Source organism: Pseudoliparis swirei, chromosome 5, assembly GCF_029220125.1.
Source record: "Pseudoliparis swirei isolate HS2019 ecotype Mariana Trench chromosome 5, NWPU_hadal_v1, whole genome shotgun sequence".
Classification (NCBI taxonomy): domain Eukaryota; kingdom Metazoa; phylum Chordata; class Actinopteri; order Perciformes; family Liparidae; genus Pseudoliparis; species Pseudoliparis swirei.
The window spans coordinates 11,582,265-11,596,950 of NC_079392.1; the positions used below are offsets into that span (position 1 = coordinate 11,582,265).

Here is a 14,686-nt window from a genome sequence, read left to right on the forward strand (position 1 = left end):
GATTGGAAATTGTGCGCAAATGCTGCTCAACAAATATTCCCTCAATCGTCCAGATGGTGGCACTGCCTCCCTCCATTCATAATTTATTTTGTTAATCTGGATGTTTATAATATTTGATGTATAATTTATCACATAAATCATTATCTCATATCTCATCAACTGAAATATACATGCAGGTTCGGAATGGCTGACCACAACATGATTTAGCTTTGGTTAATTTTCCTTTCATTGTTTTATGTAACAATATTTATTAATATATTCAACATTTAAAAGATGCTGTAAGAATCGGTAATTGTAATCTCTGAAACAGGTGGAGAAACTGCGGCAGGATCATAAATAATTGTATCTAATCTGCAAAAAGTTTATTTAATTTTTCTAAAGGCTTTTTTTACATTGTGTTCAAGGGCTGCATGGTGGTGTGGTGGCGAGCACTATTGCCTCACAGCAAGATGTTACATAGCAAAGATATGGCAAGACAGTGAGTCTCCCTGTCCGGTTCCCTTATGAAGTAAGAGACATCTTGATTGACCTTTACTTGTGCGACAGGGCCTTTGTCCATTGATCTGAGCTATAAGATGAATTTGCGATGACAATCAAAAGCTTTTGCTGTATTGGAAATATAAAGCCAGGGAAAACAAATGCTTTTTCTCCATTGTTTGCATCTTTGATTATTATTATATAATGTGAATCCATCCAATAATATTATCCATCCAGTGGGGCCAATGTGGAGAAGCATTTCAATAACCTTCAGTCATTATGCAGAAAAAAGGCACTGAGGTGGAGACTGACAAATCCCAGATAATGGCTGAGGAAATGACGATTCTAACTGTCAGAACATTTGCAATTAAATAAATGTATCGATTTGGCATTTATTACACAAAATAAAAGCGATAATATAGCTGCGACAACCAAATCAGTGCTAAAAAGCCAGGGAGGGAGAAGACGGTGACCATCCTGGAGCTTTTCCGCTCGCCACTCTACCGCCAGCCCTTCCTGATCGCTTTCGTCCTGCAGCTGTCCGGCATCAACACTGTGAGTGTCCACGCTTCGACCTTGTCCTACTGTTCACCGCGAGGACCGCCATCGTGATTCTGAAGACAAGCACTCAGGAACCTCAGAGAAACGTCACTTTTCCCTGACGTGCTCAGCACAAAATGAGATTCCCTCATATTAAATCTGTGTTTGTCTTGCTTGCCAGGTCTTCGACTACTCCACTCGTATCTGGGGGCGGCTGTAGCTCAGTGGGGTAAGAGGGTCGTCCTGCAACCCCAAGGTTGTCGGTTCGATCCCCGCTCTCCCCATTAGTTGCAAGTCGAAGTGTCCTTGAGCAAGGCACTGAACCCCCAGTTGCTCCCCGGGCGCATCGCTGCAGCCCACTGCTCCTTAATAACTAAGGATGGGTTAAATGCAGAGAACTAATTTCCCCTTGGGGATTATTAAAGTATATATCTTATCTTATCTCATCTATCTTATCTCTTTGAGAAAGCCGGAGTTGAGCAGCCTTTCTATGCCACTATTGGAGCCGGTGTCGTGAACACAGCTTTCACTGTGCTATCGGTGAGTACAGTTAACATTTTTAAGGTTTCGAAAAGGAAAGTCCTCAATACAGTACAGATCATTAAAGGGCTTAAAATGATTAAAGAGACAGTGTGTAGAATTTCATCGAACTGGTCAGCTGAAAACCGCTCTTCCCTTTCCAAAGCTGCATTGACGTTACTGCAGTTTTTCAAGCGTGTCGAGGAACTACGGTGGCCTTCAAGTACAGTCAAAAGTCAAAAGGCTCTCTCGAGTGCCAGGGTTTGTTTTTGTCTGCTACACGGTTGACTCCATGAAGAGCTCTCTTTGAGGGCTCTTTCTAAGCGAAGATGTTAAGATTTCACGAATTAAATATTATATTCCACTTCTGCTGAGAGACTGCCCTAAATCTTACACGTTGGCACTTTTAAGTTGTAGAGAGATTTTCACAAGTCATTTTCAAAATCCTTTATTGTTGTTTGTGGACATATCTGAGGCGTAAGATGGTTATTGTGTTAACACGGTTAAGTAGTTTTGCCCAAGAAGCAAATGTAGCATCTTTGTTGAACTACGTATAGGTTGATAAAGGATTGCATCTTTTTAGCTCTGCACGAACCTTGTTCCTTCCCTTCTTGTTTATTTTTCCATGCAGCTGTTTGTTGTCCAGCGTGCAGGACGCCGGGCTCTGCACCTGCTGGGGCTGCTGGATCTGCCATCTTGATGACTATATAGCTTTGGCTTTGTTGGTAGTGTTAGAAGTGGGACAAATAAATGCGACTTTTTCTGGGATTAGCGAGAATAGACCAGGCCGGGAAAAGTAAATGCGGAATCTGAGTAATAAAACAGATCAAAGGGGACCCCAGTTCCATTAGACTACAACAATAGGAAAGCAACAAGGAATCCATCATGCCGGCCGACAGGGAGAGTGGCTGTAAAATCAGATGAAAGCATCGAGGCCATCGCTGGGACGAGAAGCAGAGGGCCAGGTGTGACAGAACACAGGTCCTGAGGGGTCAGCGGAGGCGTTTACAACCGGCTCGACACGACAGGACCATGGCACCTCTTGTGAGACTCAAATGAAGACCTGGTTGATTGTGTGTTCAGGAGCCCAAATCCTGACCAAATGGGCCAGAGAGGATGTTACTACGAAAGTGAATAAACACAAGCCTGGATTCATGTGTGTTAACCTGCCTGTAGATCAATGGTCATTGATATGATAATGTGATATATGTCTCCCAATATGTTCCGTATCCTGACCCCCGGTTAGAGTGTGTTTGATGTCACTGGCATCGGGAAGTCTCACCAGGTCTGAAAGGATCATAAAGCGGGTACCCTAAATGCCTGAGAGATAAGAGAAGACAACGGTCCCCCTCTTTGAAGTGGGACAGAGAGTCTCTCCAGAACCTCTCAGGAAGAGAGGGGGGGGGGGATGAACCCCCCATCAGCACCCCAAAGAGGGACGGATATCCGGTAAAAGTGGGAGGAGCCGAGGGTATAAAGGTGACGAACAGGCTGAAGGAGAGTTTTTGAGGGTTTTTGAGAGGTCAGAAAAAAGAGGTTTTTAGTGGTTGTGTTTTAGAGTCAGGCTTCCGAGAGGGAACTGACTTATAACTGTACTTTGTTTATTTCTTTCTTCCTTTTTTGAATAAAATACTTGGCTGCCTTGCAGTCTTAAACTTTACATTCGGTTTGTGGACCTACTTTGTTTGTGAGACCTATTTCTTCACCGGTCGACCCACCCGAGGAGACGGAAGGCGGAGACCCGAGAGAGCGGACCCCGCAGCCTCCGAGGTGAGTCTGCACGGCTACCCCTACTGACCTCAGTCCCCCAGGGACCATTCTGAGCCCTCACACTCTCCACTGACATTTTGTACTGACGAGAGAAATCGCTGCAGCTGGTAGACCTCCGTCTCTCGGCCGAGCCGTGGTTGGCTCCGGGACCAAGAGAGGGACTCGTAACACTTGAGTCCTCGTCGCGGAGTTTGTCCTAAGAATAAGAATATTAATAAGTGTCCCGCCAGCCGCTTTACGAGCCTTGTACCCTCGAGCGTGTTTGGGAGGGGACTAGATAATTAAATACCCAGCATTTCTCTCCGCGGAGATCGATCTGACATCATCCGGGGTGCCGCGTGCCGAGAATAACAGCTACCACTGTCTATGTGCACGCGTCATTCATCAGGCCCGAACGATCGCGGAATCATATAGAGGAGTTACTGATCTCCGCCTCCTCTCCCCTTAACTCGGCCCTCGCTCGAGTTTCGTTCCCCTCGAGCGCAAGGTGAGGGACCGTGACCGGGCCGTTCGTCAGAAGAGAGGCCGGGCATCGTGACCCGCGTGGACCCGTGTCCTCTCCAGTGCGACAGGTTAGCCGCGCGCGGTGACGCGCTGCGCCTGGGCGTCGCCGACGGGCTTTTACGACAGTTTTCTACACGTCTGTCATTAGAGCACGATTATTTCCCTCAATAAAGTACCCGGTGTGAGCCGACTCGCACCTCAAACCTTTCCCCCTCCTCTCCATCTCTCCTCTCCCGTCTCGTTTCTCCCCGCTCCTCTCCCCCCCCGGTTTCCCCTACCCGAGAAGACTGCAGGCGTGCCTTTTCTTCCCGTCTCTCACCCGAGGCGACAGAATTCGGTTCACGTACGCGTCTCTCTTAACATGGCGCCCGAACAGGGACCTGAGAGGTAGATAGGCTTGTGTTTGATAACTTAATTAATCAATACGCGGTTAATTAAATAGAAACCAAGGATTAGATATTGAAATCTGGGTTTCTCAACTTCAAGCACAAGGAGCGGATTCTTCTCTCTCAGGTTAAAACACACAAACCCTCCCCGACGAAAAACTGTATGAAACCAGTGAAAACGAACTGAATTGATTTATTTACTTAGCCAGAGAAGGTAACCGGTGATTACCCGGCGAGCACTCGGACTACCTGTATGCTCGTCCCCCGTGCCGGGGAACACCCATTATCTCCCCTCTGCCCTCATCACCGAGGCACTCCACCTGTTTATCGGGGCAATCGAAGCCCGTAATCTGGCCGTCCTTTTCCCTGGAAAAGGAACCGTCCATTTAACGCGGTACCGATCGATTTTCAGCGTTTTGGTAGTTCCGGAGAGGAGGAAATCCTTTAGAACTAGAAGTACTTCACGAGAGGGCGTTTTAAAGGAAGTTAGCATAAAGTAAATAAATCAGTGCGCAATAGGTTGAAGAGTTACCTAGCTCGTTGGAAAAACCCGCTTGGCGAGGGCGTAAATTTCTACGCTCGTCTCCCGTCTAAAACCCAGTTTAACCCTAAAAATGCGTTATTGGCACACAGAGAAAGCCCAGCTGAGCTGATGCCTTGGTGCGATAAAGGCCGAGGAACTGAAGAGACGAAAAAAGGCACAACAACTCTCCTAGTACTTGTAATTAATTGAGTTTAATTACAAAACTTTAAACACAAGCCGATGAGTGAGGCTCCCCGCTTGGAGATAGCCGTCGCTTGGCATGTGTGTTTAAATAATTAACCGCGAATAAAAAGAGTGAGCGTATCACCATTTATTCCGGCTGATGTGTGTGTGTGTGATTGTCTATAGTGACGCCGTTCTAACCAGACTGCGGCTGTAACGATTACCCTAAACACGATAGGGGTCGAAATCCTTCTGGGATTTCTCCTCAAACATATTCCAAGAGGTGTGCGTGGGATCACAGCCTTTTTATTTGGAAGAGAGGTGCGCGGTTCAAGCGGAGGCTGAGAGGAGAAAGAGGGCCGTATACATCGTCACCACGGCTGTAAGTGACGTCCCACTCCGACCACAGTTGTATCGCTCAGACACTGGTCTCCCTCTTCCTTTATTGTGCATATTGATGTGCAGGGTGGCGCGAATAATACTGTAATAACGGCAGTGTTGTTTTGACCATCTATGATAAATCTGGCAGTGTTGGATAAACAATCCTTGTGTTCCCCCAGGACATGTGGAAATAAATATCTGACTAAATCCCTATAAGAGGCTGCAGTGTGTTACATGCTGGAGCTTTGTTTTCATTGTTTCCCCCCCTCTTCCCAAACAGGCTCTTGTCAAATGCATCATGCCTCATCCTCACGACCTCACCGAATATAGCAGTTTATGGACACTCAGACGTCCTAGTTAAACAGGAAAATATAACAGGAACCTAGAATAGGATAACATATCCTCCTTTTATTTCCGAAGCGAGTTGGACGACCTTGAACAGGTGTGATCCTCCTAGGAGGTGAGTGTTCGATTGAACACACATTATTGACTTTAATTTAGTTGATAGTTTACATTAAAATAACCGAAGGACTTTAATTTGATTTATCGAGTTTAATTTGATGCATTGAGTTTGATTTGATTTATTGAGTTTAATTTGATTTATTGACTTTAATTTGATTTATCGAGTTTAATTTGATTTATTGACTTTAATTTGATTTATTGAGTTTAATTTGATTTATTGACTTTAATTTGATTTATCGACTTTAATTTGATTTATCGACTTTAATTTGATTTATTGACTTTAATTTGATCTATCGAGTTTGATTTGATCTATTGACTTGAAGTTGATTGATTGACTTTAATTTGATTTATTGAGTTTGATTTGATTTATCGAGTTTAATTTGACATTATTGACTTTGATTTGATTTATTGAGTTTAATTTGATTCATTGACTTTAATTTGATTTATCGAGTTTAATTTGATTTATTGACTTTAATTTGATTTATTGAGTTTAATTTGATTTATTGACTTTAATTTGATTTATCGACTTTAATTTGATTTATCGACTTTAATTTGATTTATTGACTTTAATTTGATCTATCGAGTTTGATTTGATCTATTGACTTGAAGTTGATTGATTGACTTTAATTTGATTTATTGAGTTTGATTTGATTTATCGAGTTTAATTTGACATTATTGACTTTAATTTGATTTATCGAGTTTGATTTGATTAATTGACTTTGATTTGATTTATTGACTTCATTCTTATGAAGTGTTTTTGTTCAGGTTGATCCATTGATTGCAAATTATATTTTTGACCGTTTTAATCAGTTGCGACATAACTACTAACGTTCAAAATAAAACTGACAGATCGTGAAACCAAAACAAATTAAATAAAAAGAGACACTAATAAAAAGAACAAGCCGGTGCGCAGGCACGGCACAGACAGCTGAAGTGGGAATGCCTTTTTGGAAGGCCTCTTAGCAGCTAAGAAGAACAACACTTCTAAACCAAGACTTGTAACCACAGAGATTACTGTCACAAAACAGGTACTCAGGAATTGGAGTACTGGACATGAAGAGATTTTGCAAATGTAAAAGGCGAACCACTCGCCCACGCGCATTTGTGGAGTCGGATAGCAGAAATAACTTGTTCTATATACCTAGATTGGAATCATGTTAATAGTCACACCGACGTTAGAGATTACGATCATGATGGTAATAGACAAGTTAACCTAATGGCCCAGACATGACTCAAGGAGGCCAAACTCTCCCTGAAATTTCCACCGGGATGGAAGGGAGAAGACGCATTCACTGAGGTGCCGCCTGACGATGCCTATCAGGTGGTCACTGAAGTGCACGAAGGACTAGGGCATGTGGGTCATGAGAAGATTCTAAAGGTTCTGAAACATGATCGGCATCCCTGCTCTGAACACACACACAACACAGGTCAGATCACGATGTCAGCAATGTGCCGTGATCGATGGGTTTAAGAAAAGCTACGCTGTAGCGACTTAAGATATTGTCTAACAGACACATCCAAAACTAATTTGGAATAGCAAGTCCTTATCCCATCAATCCTGAACTTGAACTTGACATCGGTGACCTGACCACACACACAACACAAGCCATGTGGATGCTCAGCTGCTCGGGGGACAAAATCTGGGAAGGCAAAAGCCTGGGTAACCTGAAATTGTCTCTCAAAGGCAGCCAAACCCCCTGTGGGTTTGGCCAGAGAGGGCCTCCCCTCCTGTCGCCTGATTTTTTATGGGCCCTGCGTTACCACGTTTGGCCTAAGAACAGTAATGGGGCGTTATGTTGTAACGACTCAAAAATAACTTTGATAGACGATTTAAGGACGAGCGTCCTATTTTTCTTTGATACTTTTATTCAGTTTTGTTTATTGTTTTGACCTCCCAGGATATTTCTGGTGGCGGAAATATCTGATACCTGTTCTGATTATGGTGATATTGGTTGCCATAATTGGTCTGCTGCATAAATTAGGTTTGTTACCCTTAGCCCGATACATCACGGCTAAAATTCTGAAGGGGATATGTTATGTCATCAAACACACCATTATCATACTGTTCCGTATGTTAAAATATGGCGTAGTGGCTCTAGCAAGTGCACTACATTCAACAGGTGCGAGCCCGAGGAATCGGCTCGTGCAGACCAGGAAGGTGAGATTTGAACTTGGTGCTAAACAAACAGGAGAGCGCCTCCCACAGATGTTCCTTAAGAACAGGACGAGGGGCGCAGAGAGGGGGCAAGGAGAAGGAGAGGGTGTTAGGGAATGGCGGTTCTCTTAAACAGGATCTCCTGATGACAGGTAAAACAACAATTTTTGACAGGTTTTTAAGACATTTTAACGAACTGACTGATCGACTGAATGTGTGGATTTTTGTTTTGTTTTTAATTTTTATCACTTTTAGCCAGTTAATGGTAAATGTTTAGACGGGTAACTCTTTTGTTTTGAATTTTGGGGACGGGCGACCTGTTGACCTTTTTGTTTCTCTCACAGGGTGACCTTGTCACCTGAGGGGAGTTTACTTTTGCGCCCGTTTGACCTTTTATCTTTTTTTGTTTCTCTCACAGGGTGACCTTGTCACCTGGGGGGAGTTTACTTTTGAACCAGTGCATGTCCCGCTATATTTTTCTTTTTGTTAGTTTTTCCGTCACATTTCACGTTATGTCGTTTAATAGAATTTCAGTAAATCATTGATGCTGGCGCGGCTATCTAATAGGAGAGCACCGTGAATTGGAAGTCGCGTACAGAATCATTTGCTCATGCCAAACCTGGCCTTAAAAGGGCCCTGACTGTTTAAATGGTTAAGTTTAATTTTTAAATTTAAATTTTTAATATTATAAATTTTTTATTATTATTTTGATTTTTAATATTTTAATATTTTTTTATTATTTCCACACACACAAAAAAAAAAATGTCTTCTGATTTTTATTTATTATTTTAATTTTATTAAACTTAAAAAAAAAAAAAAGAGATTATATATATTCATTAGTCCAACAGAAGTTTTCTATGGCGAGCTTTCTGGTTTTCTTTGATATAGTAATGTTTGATTTTAAATTTTAATATTTTAATTTCTTTATTATTTTAAATTTTAATATTTTGATTTTTTAAGTATTTTAATTTTTAATATTTTAATTTTTTATTATTATTTCGATTTTATATATTAATAATAAAAATTTATTTACCAAAAAAAAAAATTTGCATTAATTAGTCCAACAGAAGGTTTCTATAACTAGCTTTCTGTTTTTCTTTGATATATTCTTTATTATTACCTTTTGTGTTTATTGTTTTAACCTCACATCACCCATCGGTACTTTGACAAGTTCACACCCTCCGCCCAGAATGGGTGCACCATGAATCCCAATGTCAAGCAGGTCCAGGTCTGTTCGCGTCATCCACACAGCGAAGCCTGGATCTGAAAGATCGAGAGAAGCCCTGCATGTGCATCCTGTGACCAGAACCAGTGATCCGTCTTCCTGAAGACCGAGCAGCGCATGCAGTGACGTTCCGACCTCTACCTGGGGATCAAGACAGACTGTCACAGATCCCACCAAGGCCAACGGCGTTTCGAGAATCCCCCGAGCTGACCTGCCTCTTGGAAGCAGAGCCCACGGACGTGGCACTACCAGGACCGCAGGGGAGCAGCAGAGATCGAGCAGTATGAGGCTCCATACGGGGGACCCGACGTTGACAACCAGGGTCAATACTACAACAGTGTGGGCTCCACCCACATTGTTTTTCCACAAGCAGGACCGGGGCAGACGCGTCCCGGTGCTGACCTTTTCGAACTGAACTGTTCGACCGGGGGGACTCAACTGTAATTCGTACAGAGGGTTCCCCCGAAGGAACTCAATTGCACTCTGTGCAGAGGGTTCGATGAAGAGACCCGGCTGTACATTGCACAGCGGGTCAGGACAGTTTGTCTACGAACGGAATATTGGACTTGATGGGTAATCATAACTCATAGACATTTGGCGGTCCTGATTTCTGGACTATGTGGATTATATGGTGACAACGATGCGGAAGAGACACTGGGACAATGGAGGAGTACCAAGGTGATTGAGCGTGAGTAACATGGGGGGGGGGGGGGGGGAAATGTGATATGACTTGTATTGAGGTATTCATTTTATGTTACTGATTTCAAGGTTTTCAATGGTTTATGTTGTATTTTGGTTTTTTATGAACATGTAGGGGTTTGGTTGAGGCATAATTCAGGTTGTGATGTTAAGTATCTGTGGCTAATCCGAGAGAGGGTGTGAGGAGTAGTCGGGTTAACACAGATACTGATAATAAGGGAAACAGATTAAGTGCCATTTGCATAAAAGTAATTGGAATGTTAAAGAGGCTTGGTTTATCAAAATTCACAAAAGAGGGTGTTAGAAGTGGGACAAATGAATGCAAATTTTTCTGGGATTAGCGAGAAGAGACCAGGCCGGGAAAAGTAAATGCGGAATGTGGGTAATAAAACAGATCAAAGGGGACCCCAGTTCCATTAGACTACGACAATAGGAAAGCAACAAGGAATCCATCATGCCGGCCGACAGGGAGAGTGGCTGTAAAATCAGATGAAAGCATCGAGGCCATCGCTGGGACGAGAAGCAGAGGGCCAGGTGTGACAGAACACAGGTCCTGAGGGGTCAGCGGAGGCGTTTACAACTGGCTCGACACGACAGGACCATGGCACCTCTTGTGATATTCAGATGAAGACCTGGGTGATTGTGTGTTCAGGAGCCCAAATCCTGACCAAATGGGCCAGAGAGGATGTTACTACGAAAGTGAATAAACACGAGCCTGGATTCATGTGTGTTAACCTGCCTGTAGATCAATGGTCATTGATATGATAATGTGATATATGTCTCCCAATATGTTCCGTATCCTGACCCCCGGTTAGAGTGTGTTTGATGTCACTGGCATCGGGAAGTCTCACCAGGTCTGAAAGGATCATAAAGCGGGTACCCTAAGTGCCTGAGAGATAAGAGAAGACAACGGTCCCCCTCTTTGAAGTGGGACAGAGAGTCTCTCCAGAACCTCTCAGGAAGAGAGGGGGGGGGGGATGAACCCCCCATCAGCACCCCAAAGAGGGACGGATATCCGGTAAAAGTGGGAGGAGCCGAGGGTATAAAGGTGACGGACAGGGAAAAGGAAAAGAGAGTTTTTTGAGAGTTTTTGAGAGGTCAGAAAAAATAGGTTTTTAGTGGTTGTGTTTTAGCGTCAGGCTTCCGTGAGGGAACTGACTTGTAATTGTACTTTGTTTCTTTCTTCTTTCTTTTTTTGAATAAAATACTTGGCTGCCTTGCAGTCTTAAACTTTACATTCGGTTTGTGGACTTACTTTGTTTGTGAGACCTATTTCTTCACCGGTCGACCCACCCGAGGAGACGGAAGGCGGAGACCCGAGAGAGCGGACCCCGCAGCCTCCGAGGTGAGTCTGCACGGCTACCCCTACTGACCTCAGTCCCAACAGGGACCATTCTGAGCCCTCACACTCTCCACTGACATTTTGTACTGACGAGAGAAATCGCTGCAGCTGGTAGACCTCCGGCTCTCGGCCGAGCCGTGGTTGGCTCCGGGACCAAGAGAGGGACTCGTAACACTTGAGTCCTCGTCGCGGAGTTTGTCCTAAGAATAAGAATATTAATAAGTGTCCCGCCAGCCGCTCTACGAGCCTTGTACCCTCGAGCGTGTTTGGGAGGAGACTAGATAATTTAATACCCAGCATTTCTCTCCGCGGAGATCGATCTGACATCATCCGGGGTGCCGCGTGCCGAGAATAACAGCTACCACTGTCTATGTGCACGCGCGTCATTCATCAGGCCCGAACGATCGCGGAATCATATAGAGGGAGTTACTGATCTCCGCCTCCTCTCCCCCTTAACTCGGTCTTCGCCCTCGCTCGAGTTTCCCGTTCCCCCTCGAAGCGCAAGGTGAGGGACCGTGACCGGGGCCGTTCGTCAGAAGAGAGGCCGGGCATCGTGACCCGTGGACTCGCGTCCTCTCCAGTGCGACAGGTTAGCAGCGCGCGGTGACGCGCTGCGCCTGGGCGTCGCCGACGGGCTTTTACGACAGTTATCTACACGTCTGTCATTAGAGCACGATTATTTCCCCTCAATAAAGTACCCGGTGTGAGCCGGCTCGCACCTCAAACCTTTCCCCCTCCTCTCCATCTCTCCTCTCCCGTCTCGTTCCCGTTCCCCCCCCCTCCCCGCTCCTCTCCTCCCCCGGTTTCCCCTACCCGAGAAGACTGCGGCGTGCCTTTTCTTTCCGTCTCTCACCCGAGGCGACAGAATTCGGTTCACGTACGCGTCTCTCTTAACAGTAGGTTTCGCTAATGTGGTTGTCAGGTTGTTCCCACCCAGTAAGTACCAGTGTGTAACCTCCCTCTTGTCCTCTGTTCTAGGACCAGCTCGTAGGATGTCAGGATGTTGTATTTGAGCATCGTGGCCATCTTCTCCTTCGTATCATTCTTTGAGATGGGACCGTGTTCCATCCCCTGGTTCATCATAGCAGAGTTGTTCTCACAGGGAGCCCGGCGCTCTGCCTTTGCTCTGGCTGGTTTCTCCAGCTGGACTGCTAACTTCATAGTAGGAATGGGCTTCCAGTGTGTAGAGGTGGGTTGAAAGAGAAAACATTAGGGCGCTGTTATCGGGTACTTTTGTATTCTTAGGTTTCCTGGAGAGTGTTTCATAATTTGGTACTAGTTATACAGAAGTAAGACACAATTCTCAAGTTTAGTTTAATTTACAAAACTATTTTTAGAGGATTATCATTAAATGTGAAGATATACATATAATTATCACTCATATAAATGTAATGAAATATATATATTTTCCCCTTCCTCACATTTGGATACATCTTCCCAGATTACTGCAATTAATCATGGCATATATTCACAATCCATCATTGTTCATTGGCTCGTAATGCACCAAAGCGGTGGACCACAATGACGTACAGGAAGATGAGACGCTTACTGCCGCAACGCAATAAACATGTTTGACGGCATTTTGGCACATTCGGTGCTTTAAGATTTGAATAGTTTGTCAGATTAATTAAGGATTTATTGTGTCTCTCTCCTTAATCTCTGCACAGGAGCTGTGCGGCCCCTACGTGTTCATCATCTTTGCTGTCCTGCTGCTCCTGTTCTTCGTCTTCACCTTCTTCAAAGTGTCGGAGACCAATGGTCCGACGTTTGACGAGATCTAATTATAATTCTCACACCGTCACCACATGTCGGGCAGTTTTACCAAAAGAAACAGCCTCGTGTTATTCTCCTACATGACATCCTCTGCTGCCCCTCTCAGGTCACACAAAGAACCAACAACTCAATGGCACCATGTCGCCCGGTGTGGAGAGGGGAGCGTTTTTTAAATATTTTAAAGAAGGAAAAGGAGTTTATGCATCAACCAAACTACCTTTTTTCTAATCGTTTTGTTTTCACTCGTATGTGCTTCTGCTCTGTTCTTTGTAGCCTGTTACCATACAGTCAGTTCGTCACTATCTGGTTTCGGCGCCCCGCTGCTGTAGAGATCAGTTCACTGTGCGAAATCATGCTGTAAAGCGGTATCACTGTAGAGTCGGTGGCAATGGAGATGCTGCACAGCTCGGCCTCTCCCCACCAGATGGGGCACTGCCCTAAAAAAACTAAATGGTCCCAATACGCCACTGATGTAAAATAACTTATTTGTACCTTTTTGAAGTTACTGAATACACAGACGATCAGTGCACTGATCTGAGGATTCAAATCTCCCGTATGAAGTTCGCGCTCCACACATTATACGGTGTTGTTTATTTTATTCTTGCTCGACAACATTTTACTTTTTTATTGTTAGATAAAATACTTTTTTTAGAGAAAATGTTTTAGATTTATGTCCCCAAAGATAGTGATATATCAAGAAATGAATCCACCATTTATGTATTTTTAGGCCCTACTACCTTTTTAGCAGTAAAATTGATGAAAGGAATATTGACACGGATCTGTGCGAGAGGAACAGAGTGCTAAAACCTGGCAGCGGAGTAGAATAAATATAGCATCCATTTTACCGTGGCAAGAGATAAGTATGCATTCACAATCCGCAGCTACTAAAACCAAAAATAAATCTGTCTCGCAGAAACGTAACATCCGTGAGATCGTGGTCCCCTCTGAAACAATAGAGCCTCCTCTGCCTTCAGTCTTCAGCCTTTACAGCCTCATCCCTGAGGAGCGGTTTAAGGTCAGGTCGGCCTGATCCAGACTGAACGCTTCTGTCAACGGATGATCTTCACTTTAACTATTTCTGAGCCGATAATACCTGTAGAGCAGTCCGAAGACTAGGAAGCATCTTCAGAAAAATTTCAAAGAACTAGAACAACAACAACCAAAAAGACATAACGGGGACCAAAGGGAATCTCGGCCTTTTGGAAGGCTTTCAATATCCTGAAAGTGCTCGTCTGTCTTGGGTCAAACCTCCATCGTTCCTTAGTGTCCAAAGGAGCTGGACGCATATCACTTTGCTGCAAGGCTCGCTGTGTGCCTAGACTTCTGCAGTATTGCCAGTTCTCTGTCTTTGGGTGTGCTGCACTGTATTCAGTAGCTGGTGAAAATAAACTATGTAGTCGAACTGGTCGAGTCGCCGTCGGTGTCTGCTCTATCACTCGTTCAACATTTCTTTTTTTTATAAATGCGTTTTTCTTTTTTTTGAGGAATGTTATCTTTCTTTAGCAGCACTTTATTTTTCACAAAGATATTTCTTTGTCGTTTTCCTTTTTATATTCGCAGTGTGGAACCCTTTGTTGCTGAAGAGAGGCCGACTACTTGATGCTTTGGAAATGTGTTAAATGGTGTAATTTGTTCATATCTATTACGGTCTTGTATTAAGAAAATTATTTCTAATGAGTACTTTGCTCCAAATTAGACTCAGTAATCCAGAATCCATTTGAATAATTCCATAATTGGTTTGTTAATT

General features: G+C 44.0%; 1 protein-coding gene across 1 annotated transcript; it reads left to right on the plus strand.

Moving 5' to 3' along the window:
- The first annotated feature begins 467 nt into the window (after positions 1 to 467).
- On the plus strand, positions 468 to 12,947 carry LOC130194183 (solute carrier family 2, facilitated glucose transporter member 1-like). The gene is given in 9 exon segments (XM_056415075.1): positions 468 to 478; positions 918 to 1,032; positions 1,199 to 1,220; positions 1,475 to 1,557; positions 2,168 to 2,213; positions 2,216 to 2,257; positions 4,841 to 4,856; positions 12,166 to 12,355; positions 12,834 to 12,947. Coding segments are annotated over 9 exon segments (639 nt in total).
- Positions 12,948 to 14,686: the final 1,739 nt, after the last annotated feature.